This window comes from Toxorhynchites rutilus, chromosome 1 (assembly GCF_029784135.1).
Source record: "Toxorhynchites rutilus septentrionalis strain SRP chromosome 1, ASM2978413v1, whole genome shotgun sequence".
NCBI lineage: Eukaryota > Metazoa > Arthropoda > Insecta > Diptera > Culicidae > Toxorhynchites > Toxorhynchites rutilus.
Genome location: NC_073744.1, coordinates 92,797,151 through 92,813,412, shown reverse-complemented (window position 1 = coordinate 92,813,412; position 16,262 = coordinate 92,797,151). Strand labels below are relative to the sequence as shown.

Sequence of the window (16,262 nt, the reverse complement as noted above, 5' to 3'; positions counted from 1 at the left end):
TTACTAGAGCTTGTGCTCTTTTATTCACGCTTGCTTAAAGACTAAAATACAATTTGATCTTAAGCTCTAAAGTCAGCTCGCGTGCTGTGTTTATCTTTTCGGGTGGCCTGATTTCTGTCCTTGAAATAATGCTGACCGGCGGCTAGCTCATATCGTTGTTTTGATGAGTTATTATGTTTATGCTGGCGAGCTCCGTTCTCGCGATATCGGTTATGGCTGCTGCTAACTCCTTGTTTATGTTTACGTTTGGGCTGTCGCTAACTTGTCACTTAAAAAGTTATCCGTGAAAAAAAAAATCTTCCAACTTGCACTCATTCTGGAACATGCCCCACCGAATATAATCCAGGCATATCTCAATAATTACTAATGACGCAAAAAAAATACTACGTTGATACGGCGAAGGCGGCCATCCGTTTTGGCGTGGAAAGACGGCTTTATCTCGTTGAACATCTTACCAGCCATTTTCAAAATAGAGGTAGTGGGGGCAAAGTGGTCACGTGGAGTAAAGTAGTAATCTGCTTGTTTGGTAGTATAACTATTGACTATTGACATCGTATTGATAGTCGCCATTCGTTCGTAGTTTTTTGTGTTTCGAATTTGAGGAATTTCTAGTGGAATTTAGTTCATTTGACCTGATATTTTCGACAAATCAACAGTTTGGACGACTGTTCACATATTCCAGAAGAGGTGAACAAATATTATGTTCAATTTCAGCGATTATTTCGCATATAAATTACTTTATTGTTTGGGGGCAAAGTGGTCAGTGGAGGATTACTACTGACCTGTTGTTCTGTTCTGTTTTCAAAAGCTGATATACACATGGACACATGGACAGAAAAAGCATGATTTTAGACTCCTCCCTCCCCCTCCGTGGACAAGTGTGGACATTAACTATACCCCTCCCCTTGTTGTCTACGTGGAGATTTTTCAATTTTTTTCATTTAAAAAATCAATAAAATAATTGAATTGCGCTTATATTTTATTTTGAGTCTCTTTTATTCTATATTTTGCTTTTTTAAACAAAATAACTAAAAGATGAATTAAAAAGATAAAGTAGGTAGCAGATACTGTTATCTAGTATTCTAGTTGTTCTGTCGATGGAGAGTTTGCTCACTAAAATATGTTTTATCACGGGGAAGAGCTGTTCACCGTCACTCTCGATTTTCGATTCACCCTCCTCAACTGCGTCCTTTTCATAGTTCGATTAGTATTTTGAAAAAAAAACGGAAGTGGGTTATATCTGTGTCGTAACCGCAAGGTTGACGTAGGACTATCGTTGGTTTAGTGATAATTTGTTTAAAGTACATCTGTATCATTTCTCAATGAATTTATGAATGGATATGCCTATATAAGCGAACTCGTGCTTTCCGGTCGCCTTTTTAGTGGTACCATTTTCCTCTCCGACGATTCAATGTCGTTTGTTTGCACAAACCGTGATGAATATTTCACGCCACTATATCATCGTTTAAATATGAATTTTGTTTCTTAACCCTCTATAGCCCAAGCCCGCCTTTAGGCGGGCTTCGAATATTGTCTTTTCAAATTTTTCAGACATTATTTTCAATACACGCTCCAATCGGTGTTCAATTTTAACTGAGTGGATTTCCGAGCGGGGCCAGCTTATATACAGATTTATGTGATTTCAATAGCATGTTCTCAGAGCAACTTTTGTACTATTACAACAAGTTTTTGGATCAATAATTAACACGCATATAACCCGTAGACATTTTATCCTTCCAATGAAGTGGTTATCATACTTTTTCGTTCAGTTGGTTAAGAGGTATTAACGCTCAAAATATTGTTGGTTTGGCGTAACGCTCTCGTTTTCGAAACTTTGAACTTACACCCCAGTATAGAAAAGAAAGACGTAGCTCTGCGTCAAAAAAATACATTTTCAAGACCTCATCGACCATTCGGCATTGAGCATCTAAATGATTTCTAAAATGCTCATGGAACAAAATATTCTAAACACGTTCTAGTGGGGGTGAACATTGAAAATAACGTCTGAATAATTTGAAAAGAAAATCCGCGAAGCCCGTCGCGGTGCTGGGTTGTAGAGGGTTAATCTAATTATAATTTTAATCAAATGATTCGTGAAAAAAAAACAATAATTAATCAATGTAATCAATCATTTGCGAAAAAAATGAAAGCTGATTGGGCCTATCAGTAAACACGTTTTTTTCTTCATTTCATTTGCGAAAAAAATGAAAGCTAATTGGGCCTATCAGTAAACACGTTTTTTTCTATTGTATGATTTTTCCACTCACATGGCCCGAGAATTCTTCAGTATCTTACAATTTTCCCAGAATCTCGCTTAAATTACACATTTTCTGCTCGTTAAATATATTAGAAGCTTTAACTTTTTGATAAATCAGCATCACGGCCTCATATGCTAATTCATCGGCAGCGATGCTTGTTTACGATGTCAGTTCCTGTTCTAGAGGCGAATGAATTGCAAAGTTGAAACTCTCTTTAATACAAAAAGCAAAGAAAGCTCGTGTGCACAAATACGAAGCGCTGGAGATACGATCTGAATTGTTGTCGAAACTTGCATTTTTTTCTGAAAAGACACAGTTTTGTTCTCGACCCCACGCAATTTGGTAATATTTTGAAGCGGCATAAAGACCAATAATATTTATTGTGTAAAAATGAAAATTACCGAAATTATCGGTTTTTGATTGTAAAAATCACCGGTAATTCCCGGTATTACCGGTAAAACCGGTTAACAATCCCTACATGTGACGGAGAAACATGTTATTTGCAAGTGGTTGAAAAATCTTAAATGAGAATTGTATCTGAAAATAATCTGATATTATAATGACGAGTTTTGATAGAAGTACTAGGAATTTTATAGTAAAAGGTAATTTTAAAAGGTACATTAGAAGATAATGAACGTGCGATTAGTAAGAAAACGTGAATTTTATAACGAAAAATAAATTTTGGACGGGACGAAGTTTGCCGGGTCAGCCAGTATTTAATAACATTAATTTATACATTTCATTGAACAATATTCTAAAATTGAAAAAGTCACTTGTCCAAAAAGTAATGTTGATATTTTCTGAGAAATAAACGAATTATTGACTTCCCGGTCTGTGAGACCAGTGCGCGAGTATAGGAGGGTTAAGTAATTTTCACCTTTTTGGTGCATGTAAGATTTTGGGATATTTGCTGCATTAGTTTTTCAATAATTCTCAATTGTTTTTGATCAAACATTCCATGTTTATATGTTTGGCATATGTATACCATGGTAAAGAATGTGAATCAGTAAAAAAGGGGATTTTGGTCATGACAGCATGACCAATGTGCACTAGCTTTATTCCGCATGCTGCGATAAACAATGGAGTTAGCTTATTCATTTTTTGGGGGATTTTGAAAGGATTAACGCGATATTGGAGATGCATTAATACCGGTACCTGCTTAAGTGCGATTCACATACAACATCCACGCCCCGTTCACGTTCCGTCACGTCACGTTGCGTCAATGATTCTCTCAAGCAATTGTTATGGAAACATTCACATTCAACAGTCTATATATTATTTAAAAAAAAGGGTCGGGACTACAGGTTTTAGGCATTTAAATAATATAGTTCAATGATTTTCATTGAATTTGTCTAAATGCAGTACTGATTCTAGGCATGCTGATTTGAAAGAGGGCATTGCAATTTAAAATTGTTGTAGATGGCGACACCACGAATAACATTGAATAAATCGTTCGTTTGACATTTGACGTGACGGTGCTGGTGTAAGCATTGGCTGCATGTGTGAATTGGTGGAGACGTTGATGGAACGTATACGTTCTTTTCCGTAACGTAATCGCACATTATTGGTTGCTGTTAAACACATTTCAACACGTGCATTATCATCTTGGCTCAGTAAATACACCTCATTCGGTCCCAAACCCAAAGCCAGCTGCTCAAGTATATAAAGGCGCATCGATTTTTTAGGAATTAAATTGGAATTTCGTTTCGGCTAACCTCCCCCCCCTCTCCTCTATGTCACATTAAGTAATGCAACCTCAACCCCCTTCCGACAAAATCGTTTCGTCAATAGTTATATACCTAGATGCTATATCTGCCATCCAAGTTAATGATCAATTTAAAATGATTTTTTTTATAAAATGTGTTTCTTTTTCTACTTTCAGATTACTGGGATATATTGAGGTTTGCATCGCGTCTTCGACGGATTCAAGAAACGCGGAAAGGAAGTAAAAACCAAAAACAATTACCAGACATCATAACTGCTTACAAAGACTTCCATCAATCTAAAGTTGGAGCACACCCACTGGGGGAAGTAGAGATTCCACTCAAGGGTGAATAATTACTTTTTTCTACTAAGATATTTTAATTTATGATTCAATTGCACATCATTATCACATCATCGTATATCATACATCGTAATCATGTATCATGTTTCAACCTTAGTTTCCAAAAAATAAATAAAAATATTGTTATATTACCCTGACGCGTAGGGTGCAGTTCCGAATCGTACAAATCTCAGTGTCATTTTCATCTGTGTTTACAGAGTTCATTATAGAGTGGAAACCGAAACATTAGAACACATTACATTATCAGCATCACCAGCCAACAACAGAATAAGCTAGATTTCAACTAGTGAGCGCACGAATAGCGAACGAGTAGCCAACCCTCAGGAAGATCCCAAATATTTCTTCCCGTTCAATATTAGCGCCATATCTGACGCTGGGTGTGGGCGAATCTGCGCCCCGCCAAAGGTAAATCAGCTTTATTCAATATGCCATTGTTTTTATTTTCTCTCGAAATAGTTTCTACTCTCATGCGATTCTTCGTTGAAAACAATCGCTTCCATGGTATGCATGTTAATAATTGCTGAAAATAAGTAATGCACTTGTAATAATTATTGAAACTTCTTCCTTTGTATATTTGCTTTTTTAAAACTTCAGCTTTATTACCTGTTAAATTTTTTAAACACGTGTTGCTGGGCATAATATTGTATGGATATTTTGTTACTTTCTTCTTCTTCAATGGCAGCATATGCTTACCTGCGTCATTTTTTAATTAACACTTAGATGAAATTTCGTGGTCAAATCACGCAGATACGAGGGTATCAGTGAGATTCAAAATATTTGAACAAAAGAAGCCTGAACGACAAACCAACCTGCAATAGTGTTTATGATAACACATTACTTTTAATTATTTCTGGTGGCCGGTAACAATGGTCATTATATAACACAAAAGCTCATAACGCGAGTTTGGAAATTTCCGCGCTGTGTAGCCAAAAAAAAAGTTCATCCTTTATTTTAGATTTTTTTTAAAATTTTGTATACAAGGTGATGGTTACCCAAAATGTCAAATGTCATTACATATAACTAATTCAAATTGTGGCTCCAAAAAGGCGTAGTCAAAATTAGTTACATTTCTTTCAAAAGGTTATCAATGAAGCATATGGACAAATAATACGTATTCTAATCTCTAATGTTACTCCTTTGATTATTTCACTTTTAGGTGAAAAAACCATACTCACTTTCCTGTTTTGCAGACCAAAATCAGTACAAAATGTAACAACTGTCTAAATTTAAGAAAATAGTTAAATTTGTAAGAATTGTAACATTTTGAGCTGTTTTAGAAATAGATTAATAGATACAAGCTACATTTGTGAAAGGTAATAGGAGTACCGGAAAGTTTCTTAGTTTTTTTTTTTCAAAAAATCAATGCTTTATTCTGCAAAAAAATGGTTACAAATTTAATATTCAAAGTATTTCCCATTGCTAGTCACAACTTTTTCCCATCTTTCTGGCAATTCACGGATTCCTTTGCGGAAATAATCGGCCGGTTTGTCGGCTAACCACGAATCGATCAAATTTGGGATTTCATCAAAATGCTGGTCAACCAAGCCATGTTGCATCGATCGAAAAAGGTAGTAATCGGACGAAGCAATGTCTGGAGACTACGGCGGGTGAGATAGGACCTCCCATTTCAGCGTTTCCAAGTATGTTTTGACCGGTTTCGCGACATGCGGCCAAGCATTGTCGTGTTGCAAAATAACTTTATCGTGTCTTTGCTCGTATTGTGGCCGTTTTTTCTTTAGTGCACGGCTCAAACGCATCAATTGTCATCGGTAGAGATCCCCCGTAATGTTTTCATGCGGTTTTAGCAGCTTATATTACACCACACCCAGCTGGTCCCACCAAATAGACAGCATAACCTTCTGGCCTTGAATATTCCGAGCGGCCGTCGATGTTGATGCATGGCCGGGGTATCCATACGTTCCCCGACGTTTAGGATTGTCGTAATGGACCCACTTTTCATCACCAGTAACGATTCGATGCAAAAAACCCTTTCTTTTATGCTGTTGAAACAGTTGTTCGCACGTGAAAAAACGGCGTTTGACGTCTCGTGGCTTCAATTCATATGGCACCCAATGCAGATGATAGATGACTTTATCTAGCTATTGTTCAAGGTGGCTTTTCCCAATCGAGGTTTAGTTCTGTTTTCTTCATTAAGACTTACAGTCGGATGATGTGATAATAAATAAATAAAATCCTTCGGATCGTTCCCATTGCTTTTAAATGATCGGATATGGTTTGTTGAGCTTCTCCAAGTGTATCTGCAAGTTCTTGTTGCATTTGTGACGGATCTTAATCGCCAATTCTTCATCTTCAAACTTTTTTGGCGGTCCGGAACGTTCTTCGTCTTCCAAGTCAAAATTTCCACTTTTAAACCGTGCAATGTATTGTGTATTGAGGGTTTCTCCACGCAGCAAAAATCGACGAGTTGGCCACGTCCCCCATACGGCAAGAAAGAAAATAAATCGAGATAGTGACCACGGAAGAATCATTAGCAGCAGCAAAAAGATTGAAGGGAAATAAATCCCCAGGCCCTGATGGTATCCACAATGTGGCGCTCAAAGCCGTCATACAAGCGAACCCGAATATGTTCAGAGAAACTCAAAAATTGTCTGGATGAAGGAGTCTTCCTCGATATATGGAAGAGGCAGAAACTCATACTACTGCCGAAGCCGGAGAAAACACCAGGATTTACTTGATAAGCTGCTGGAGAGAATGATACTAAACAGGCTGAAGTGTACAGAGCGCGAAATTGGACCCTCAAAGTCGTAGTCGGGTTCCGGAGTGGAAGATCTACTGTGGATGCTATCCTGTGCGTCATTGAAATAGCTGAGAAAGCTCTGAAACAAAAAAGGCGTGGTGATCGGTTCTGCGCTGTAGTAACAGTAGACGTAACACAGGAAAGGGAGAAATGGCGTTCAATATAACTGCAGGTGTCCCACAGGGCTCCATCCTGGGCCCAACACTTTGGAACGGAGTGTTAACGCTAAAGTTGCCGAAGGGCGTCAACATCATTGGGTTCGCAGATAATATTTCTTTAACAGTAACGGACGAGGCACTGGATGAGGTGGAAATGCTGGCTACCGAGGCGATAAGAACGATATAGAGCTGGATGCACGAGACAAATCTGCAGATAACGCACCACAAGACGGAAATCATACTGGTCAGCAACTGCAGGGCTGTACAAAGAGCGGAAATCACCGTTGGAGACCAAACCATTGCCTCCAAACGGGAAGTTGAGTATTTGAGAGTGATCATAGACGACTGACTTAACTTCAGGGGTCATGTCAACTATCTGACTCCTAGCTAGCGTATTCACATCGATACTCAGATATGGTCCAGGACTTCCATCGGACGCAGTTGCTGTCAGGTGATGGTTGCTTCCGGGAATATCTCCATAGATTCGGACATGTGAATTCACCTCATTGCCACCAGTGTGGCCCCATTATGGAAACGCTGTGCCACGTATTATTCGAATGTCCTCGAATCTACCAAGAACGCTCCGAAATGCTCGCATCTGGTGTCGAAATCAACGTGAGTAATGTAACTCAAAAAATGTGCCGCGACTAGAGCATGTGGAATGCTAACGTTGTCAGAGTCAGAGCTTCAACGTAAATGGAGAGAAGACCAGACAATGACCCAGTGCAATGAGTACTTGAGCACTGCCTCCCCATGCAGTGACACTGATTGTTGGTCTCGACGGGAAAAGACACTGCGCATATAAGGTGATTTTTGGTGAGTAAGAATTTCACACTACCCAGTCAACATGGCGGCTGGGTGTCTTGAAGATTTCCACCCACTTCACAAAAAAACGGCACGGGTACCGAATCCGGGAAGTTTCGACAGTCTACGTATGTGGTGATGAAGTCCGAGACCGATTTTGGTTCAATTTTTTCAACAGTCGTGTAATGTTGTGCTGGCTACTACCAGGCGCAGGAAGGAATAACAAAGAAGTGAGGTCATTCTCCCATCGAGGGACATGACTCCACACATTCTCGCTGTCTTGGGCCTTGGTATTATTCAAAAATTGCTTCCTTTCACTGGACTCGATACCAGTACCGGGGTATGACCGCCGATGCCAATTGGGGGTTGCTTCACGCACTGTTCCTCACGCTCACGAGTGTAATATTGTACAGCATACATTAGGGTGCAAAATGAATTATTGAAATAAAAGAAGCCACATAATCAAAATGCTCATCTTTTGACTAAGGAGCCTCTCTTATTTCTTTCTTTTAATTTCTTCTCATTATTTGGTCTATACCCTCATTCCCTATTCCTAATACGATTGTGCATGGTCCTGAACGATGATAGAAACCCGAGCGAAAGAATACAAAAAATCGCTCAGTAGAATAGTTATCTGGCTCGATGCGTTACTAACCGATGCGTTTGGGTTTGGCCTGCGCTGTTAAAAAATAAATCGTAGACAGAGGGGTTAATATGACACAATACGAAGTGTAAATTTAACTCTAGAGTAACAGGATTCGATGATTCAATGATGAATATAGAAAACAACAAACATAACATAACAAACAACATTTGTGTTCGAAACTTGTAACAAAATCTGTCGAGAGGTACATTTCGCGAAGCACATGAACATAGTCATCCTTGTGTATGTTATCATCGTTTTATACTCTTGCAATATCTTGTGTTAGATTCTTTGATAATATTCTAATCCTTGAATCATCTATATCTCCCTTTGCAGGATCCGCAAGCCGGCACACTGTCTTTCGCAAGCTTCAAGAGTAGTTTCACCAGCAATGTTAATTTCCTGAAACGACGGTAAGTGTCCATATCTATTTCCTCGTTCCCTAACCACAACCAGTTTTAATTTGGATCGCCCATATCATATGTTCAAAATATGTTTTTTTCCACGATCACATGTCACACTATCGAAAAGCAAATTAAATTTAATTTTTAGGAGTTATATCTTCAGCTTTCGCTTATAATCAGATAAGAGTGTATAGATCACGTTGGCCATGCTTCACTGTCAATTTTTCGTAAATTTGGAAAAATGTCGTCGAACGAAAAAGAGCGTCGTGAATTAATCCTGTGCACTCATTTCGAGAATCCGGAGTTGTCACATCGGGACATCGGTAAGATGCTGGGAATCGTCCAATCCACGGTCAGCAGAGTACTAAAACGATACTTCGAGAACCTAACCATCGACCGGAAGGTGAAGAACGGCAAAAATTGATGCTCCGTCAGTGAAAAAGATCACAAGCGCGTAGTTAAGCAGTTTAGACGTGATCCGAGAAGTTCGGTCCGGGATGTCGCCAATAAGCTGAATTTGTCAAGTTCATTCGACCAGCGGACCAAGCAGCGGGAGGGCCTGCGTACATACAAGGTTCAGAAGGCTCCTAACCGCGATGAAAGGCAAAACATGGTGGGGAAGATGCGAGCCCGGAAGCTGTACACCGAAATGCTGACGAAGCCGCATTGCCTGGTAATGGACGACGAAACCTACGTCAAAGCGGACTTTCGTCAGCTGCCGGGCCTGTTGTTCTTCTCTGCAGAGGACAAATTCAGCGTTCCGGAGGAGATACGTAAGCAAAAACTATCCAAGTTTGCCAAAAAGTACATGGTGTGGCAAGCGATCTGCTCTTGCGGAAAGCGGAGCGCCCCCTTCGTGATGACCGGCACGGTAAACGGGCAGGTTTACCTTAAGGAGTGCCTACAGAAGCGCTTACTACCACTATTGAAGCAGCACGAGGGCCCGACCGTCTTCTGGCCGGATCTCGCTTCGTGCCACTATTCAAAGGACGTGTTGGAGTGGTACGAAGCCAACGGGGTCACCTTCGTGCCAAAGGAAATGAACCCGGCCAACGCGCCGGAGCTTCGCCCAATAGAGAAATATTGGGCGATTATGAAGCAGGCCCTCCGGAAGAACCCAAAAGTTGTCAAATCGGAGGCGGACTTCAAGAGAAAATGGATTTCTGTTAAAAAAAAACTACAACCTGACGTTGTACAGAACCTTATGGACGGGGTAAAGAGGAAGGTGCGAGCATACGGGCTTGGGCTCGAAGTATGAATGAAAAGAAAATGCCAAAAGTTGTTTAATAGTTTTTATTTTACTGTCTAAAATTTTCAAAAGGATCGGTCTACTGGGCGAATTTCTACAGCGTTTTTTCCGTGATGCAATTCGATGTGACACACCCTTTATACGTTGAATCCAAGAAAATTTGTAGTAAAATAATTTTCCCAAAAGTGGCTTTTTGTCGAACATCGCTTTCATTGTTTGATCATCTCAACCTATCATGAAGATCTCAGCCTTACTAAGCCTTACTAATTTATTATATGTATTGCCTGATTTTTTGTTCCATGTTCGATCGTGATGTGAAACGTGTAATCTGATAATATTGATCCATCATTTTCTGTCCACTCCTTCTATCCTATTACACTGTGCTATTCTATAGTGATTTTTTACCTGGTAGATTCAGCTCGGGAGATTTATCTTCCGAGTGTGATGACGTCGATCCAAAAGATTTACCGCCAGCAGCTAGACCACAGCCTCCACTTCAGCAGCAGCCGATGCCGGGTGGACCACCGAGCATTCCACCCCCACCCGCACCGGGTTCCGCGGTATCACCCGGTTCGGTGCCCTCCTCTGCTCCCCCCACTGGAGGCCCAGAACTGTCGTTGAGCTTTGGCAAAGGACCTCAGCGAGGAACAAGTGCTCCATCCAGTCCAGCTAAGTCGAGAGAAAGTTTGTTGCAACGCGTTCAGAGCTTAACTGGAGCCGCTCGTGATCAGGGTGCTTCCATCTTAGGTTAGTGTGTTACATAAATTCACCACTAGTTTTTTGTAGTTTTAATTTAATGAAATTAAATTCAGATTACGACAATTGCAGATTGAGGATCACGATTGACCTCATTTGTATTCCTTGCTTATGTTGGTTGGAATGGAATTCAAATTCTAAGCGTTTTTCATAACTCCTTGCAGGAGCAGCAGTATCAAGCGCGGCTCGTGTGCAGCCCTTTAACAAGGATAAATGCTTCACGCTGTTAGTGCTCGACGACCAAAATACCGACTGGTCGAAGTATTTCCGTGGTAAGCGCATCCATGGTGACCACGATATAAGGGTTGAACAGGCGGAATTCAAGGAAATCTCTTTGACGGCCAACGCCGAAGTTGGCCCATTGGCATCGTTCAATAGAGGGGGCTCTAAGCAACCCAAATCCTTCAGACCGGATTTCATTCTTGTACGCCAAGCACCACGGGATGGTGCTAGGGATCACAGATCCACCTTGCTGGGATTAAAATACGGTGGAGTACCGAGCATTAATTCACTGCATTCGTTGTACCAGTTCCAGGTGAGTTGCTTGTTATAATATGTTGTTATGCAAGTAGTCTAAAACAGTAACAATATGAAATAGTTTAAAATTCTAAAGCAACCGAACAATTGTCCAAGTGCTATGAAAGTTTGGCTTTTGCTTGGTAGCCTCAGGCTTTTAAATAATCGCAGCGCACGCCTAGCTTTGGTATTCAATTCATTAAAAGTAGCACATGTGGTTTGAATACATCACAAACCAAAATATTCAAAGAAATGATTAAATAATAAATTAAATAATTCATTATCTTCTGCTACACAGGATAAACCATGGGTATTCGCCCACCTCCTGCAACTTCAACGTCGTCTTGGCAAGGAAGCGTTCCCACTTGTTGAACAGACATTCTTCCCTAGCCCTCATGATATGGTAAGTACACATTAAGTTACCACCTAAAGAATATATTTTAGGTGCTACCACTATTATGGCGAGCGTTAAGCGGTGATATATCAAGCCTGCCACCAACTTTGGCAGCTGTAAACCATAGTAACTTTAATCAACTTGTGTCTTCGTCGTGACTTTTTTTTTATCAAATTCACGATGTCCGAGAAATCCCAAAGCAATTTCATAGCAATTTTGACATATTATTCTACCTTACTAGAATGCATTGGATAGTACCTTCCTATAACATTGGTGATTTTGTTGACAATTCACACATGCAGTCAATGCTTCCACCAGCACCGTCACGTCAAATGCCAAACGAATGATTTATTTAATTTTATTCATGGTGTCGCCACCTACAACAATTTTAAATTGCAATGCCCTCTTTCAAATCAGCATGTCTAGAATCAGTTCTAAATTTTGAAAAATTCAATGTGAATCATTGAATTCAATTATTTAAATGCTTAAACCCCGTAGTCCGACTCTTATGCAATAACAATAATAAATAGAATAATTCTTTCAACTAATCGCGAATGATTTTCACTCCGAAATTTGGAGCTAAGAGATATGTTGGCATAAAAAGTACAGTTAGTTACTTATAAAGCGATATGCTGAGGCATCACTCAGTGTCGCATTGGAGTCGGTTTTGACCAGTAATTGGACATTTGCGACTGGTGGCGACTTTCAATGTGGGGCCATAATTTGGGCCCCGAACTCAATGTTTACAAAAATGTCCAACTAGAGGTAAAAATGTCTAATTAAACGTGTTGCATCACAGATCTGTTCAATTAGCCTTATGTCGATGTAGATGTAAATTACTGTATAACCAAATCAAAACAAAAGCCGAGACACAAAGCCCAGACAAAAACCAAACGAGCCGTCCGTCTCCGTGAATTATTCTTTTCTACAAACCCTGCCGGTCGTTTTCGTTGAACGTATGCTGACGGGTCGTTACGTTACTGGTGTATGTGAATGTTTTCATGAGAATTGCATGGTAGAATCATTGACGTATCGTGACGTGACGGGACGTGAACGTGACGTGTATGTTGTATGTGAATCGCACTTATATCGTCCCGCTCTACTATAGCGAAACTTACTGCACAGGCAAGTGCAAAGCAATAAATGATACAAGAAAAATTATGTCATCATTCGGTCACCATTTGCGGAGAGCAACAAATAGGGAAAGAGAGCGGTGTTGCTAGTAAAACTATGCGGTCTATATGAATATACACATTTCAAGGGATAGAGGCGTTAAAAATGGAAAATATAATCTGACTACCCTTCCCTTAGCCTCTATCGAGCTAAATAATCATATAGTTTGCACTCTCTGAGACTTAAAAATCAGGATCTGCTACATTAGCTGAATATGAATCTTTCGCTTTGCGTTGCGTACGATCCTGCTGTTTCATGATGCATGGAGAGGTCGGTATGCATATGTTAGATGCAAAGAAGAAAATAAGCTTTCTGCACCGAAAGCGTATATGATAGCTTTGCTTGCATGCTGGTGTGCAATGAAGTGCGAGCCGATGCAGAGTTGTCTCGTTCTCTTTTGTGTCGTGATTTGCAGCACATAACAACAATAGAATACCGCTGGAGAAAAGTTTCCTGAAAGATCATATTTGAACGAACGAAAGCGATTTTTTCAATGAGTGGATCATTTGGCAAACACTGGTCAAAAGTATTATCCACAAATAAAAACAATTTGATTAATTTATCTTTGGATGAATCTGTAATGCCATAAATAATATTATTCCATTATATTTACATAAACAATAACACTTTGGCGTCCGACGACATCACAGTGGTTACGTACGAAAACTAGCGGCTGACTGCCGGCAACACCATACTTGGTAACGTGCGCATAGTATCTCAGTGGCTGGTGACAGCGCTTTAGTATCGTTTGAATTGTGTTGGGGTTTTGTGGCCAACAAGTTTTATGTTTTTATAAGTAAGGAAGGTGGGGAAATACGAACATATTAAAAAAAGCTTTAATTGTATGTTTCGGAACGCATGTTTCTCTAAACTTAAATGTAGTTTTTTGGATTTCAATATACTGTTTTTCGCATTAATCGGCCGTATGTTTTCCAATGTTATTACTAAAATTAAACTGAAAGACCGAAAAGTAGAACATTTTTTCGATGATTACCCGCATGGACATATAGTGGGGGAAATATGGACAGGTTTGTAATATTTACGTGTGTATATCTTCGAAATTTCATGAAAATAGTGGAACAGGGTTGAGAACTTATGACAACTAACGATGAGTTTAGTAAAACTTAACAATTTATGATTTCCCGATAATGTCAAGAACGGGTGGCGACAAGCCAAATAATCCGAATAAGCGCTGCCGGCGCCAAGCTAAATTTTTTTTTAAGAAACGTGCGGACGTCAAAATGTTAACATTGTTAAAACCAAGGCGCGTAGAAGTATATCCTAAGGTGGGCCAACTTGCTAAAACCACTCTTCAGCCATCTTGGAAGTCTACTGTGTTTCGTTTGTAAACAAAACACAATACGCTTGTGACCAAGCTCGCTCGTGATCAGTCTGTCTCTTTCACGCTTCAAGGAAATAATTCCCCTTCTGCTTTCTTCCGTACTGTTTTCATATACCGCTCCCCTGACCAACTTAGTGACGAAACGGCCTCACCTAGTACCATAGACCCGCCTTGGTTAAAACTATCTCATCTGGGTCAAATGTATATTGATTCGACCGATAAGAGAGCATCCATTAAATACGACACGCAAATGTTGATCAAAAACCATCAAAGTCTTTCGTCTTTCGGGAACATATTGGGGTACAAATTGAAAACCGAAAATCGATTGCATCGTGAAAATTGGCAACGCTTATTACTTAGTCATTTCATGATGGATTGATGAAATTTTTGCGTCAATTGATTTCGGTACTCCATAACAATTTTTTTATTGAAGACAATAATATACGTCATGAAACTAACTATCGAAAAATTGAAAAATCTCATCGCCTATCCTAACGGAAATACCCACTTCTGATTGGTCGAAATTGACAACACATGCGGCGGGTCCCTAACAGAGACATCTAAACCAAGCTGCCTGGGGGAAATCGACATTGCAAATATATGCAAGTCGGGGGTTGCTTCGTGAAATTTAATATCAATGACCGATCGTTTATTGTGAACAATTTAGCAACAAGTGTAAGTGTAAAATTGTATATGGAAGCAGTTGTGTTAAAAATGACTTCATATATGAAACGATTTATTTGAATTTACTAAAATCAAAAACCAAGGAACGCTCCCGCTCGAAAACAGGTCGTTTGGTTTAAGCTGTCTGTTTTGTTGTGTTCATTTTCACCCAAAGAAAAATTTATACAGTGAGAAAAATTGGAAAAATGAATAAATATTAGAAAAAAGTGATTTCCCATATCCTCTATCTATAGTATTGGGTGTTGTTATTCCAACTAAAATTCGCATTGGGTTGAAAAAACACTGTTTTGATTTTTTCGACTACTATTTCCCTCTAAGGGGCGCGTCAACGTCGTTGAAAATTTAGCGGACTGTAGAACTTTGTAGATGCTTCCCTAGCATGTTGTAGCCGTTGCGTGTGTTCACTGGACAGGAATGCTCGGTGTGATGTGAGGTCTGCCAAGGCGTCAATGCGTGAAACTCCCAGCTCTTCGTGTACTTCCTGGAAAATTTCACGCAAAAGGTTCGTGTCTGTTGGTAGACCTTCAGCTGCGAGCATTACTGATGCACTAGTTCTTGTAATTCCACGAATACAAACAGCCGTTGTTTGGTCGTGGAGGAAGGACATATACGTCCTCACTATGTCCATTATTTTCGAGTCCCGTAGGCGTGCCTTCAAAAAGCGTCTGTCGCCGGCAGCAGATTGCTCCGTAATTCTTATTATAGGAGGTCGCATTGGGTCCAGAAGAGGAGAGCCTTCTCCAGGTGCTGAATTCGATTCCACAAGTGTTAGCGGAGTGGAATTTGCGTTTGACGTTGATTGGGTGCTGTTGTAATGTGGCTGATTTTCTGCTCGGTACGGGTTGATTGTTTCGCCCTTCCTGAAATTGATGTATTTCGGGACCGAGAGGCCAGCAATTGGATGGTCGGTATTTGATGGTGGGCCAGCAAACTGCACTTTTGCTGAGGCCAGCAGTTCCTTATCCGATTTATCGGCGCGTCTGTGTTGATTTTTGTTATTCGCATTGTTGCGAATGTGCTGGCTGTTGTTGCGTGCAGTTTGCTTTCTTCGCTTTCTG

At 40.0% G+C, this 16,262-nt stretch overlaps 1 protein-coding gene across 2 annotated transcripts in view; it reads left to right on the top strand.

The window, feature by feature from the left end:
- LOC129763312 (synapsin) overlaps positions 1-16,262 on the top strand; it is a 133,395-nt gene that overhangs the window by 10,468 nt on the left and 106,665 nt on the right. The window contains exons 2-6 of one of the 2 annotated variants that reach the window (XM_055762246.1): positions 4,141-4,308; positions 9,023-9,099; positions 10,734-11,086; positions 11,260-11,630; positions 11,910-12,014. In XM_055762246.1, coding sequence (XP_055618221.1) covers positions 10,849-11,086; positions 11,260-11,630; positions 11,910-12,014 — 714 coding nt within the window. In that variant the 5' untranslated portion in view covers positions 4,141-4,308; positions 9,023-9,099; positions 10,734-10,848. Of the gene's footprint in view, positions 1-4,140; positions 4,309-4,675; positions 4,729-9,022; positions 9,100-10,733; positions 11,087-11,259; positions 11,631-11,909; positions 12,015-16,262 lie in introns of those variants that run through there. The other variant, XM_055762247.1, reaches the window with a different exon arrangement.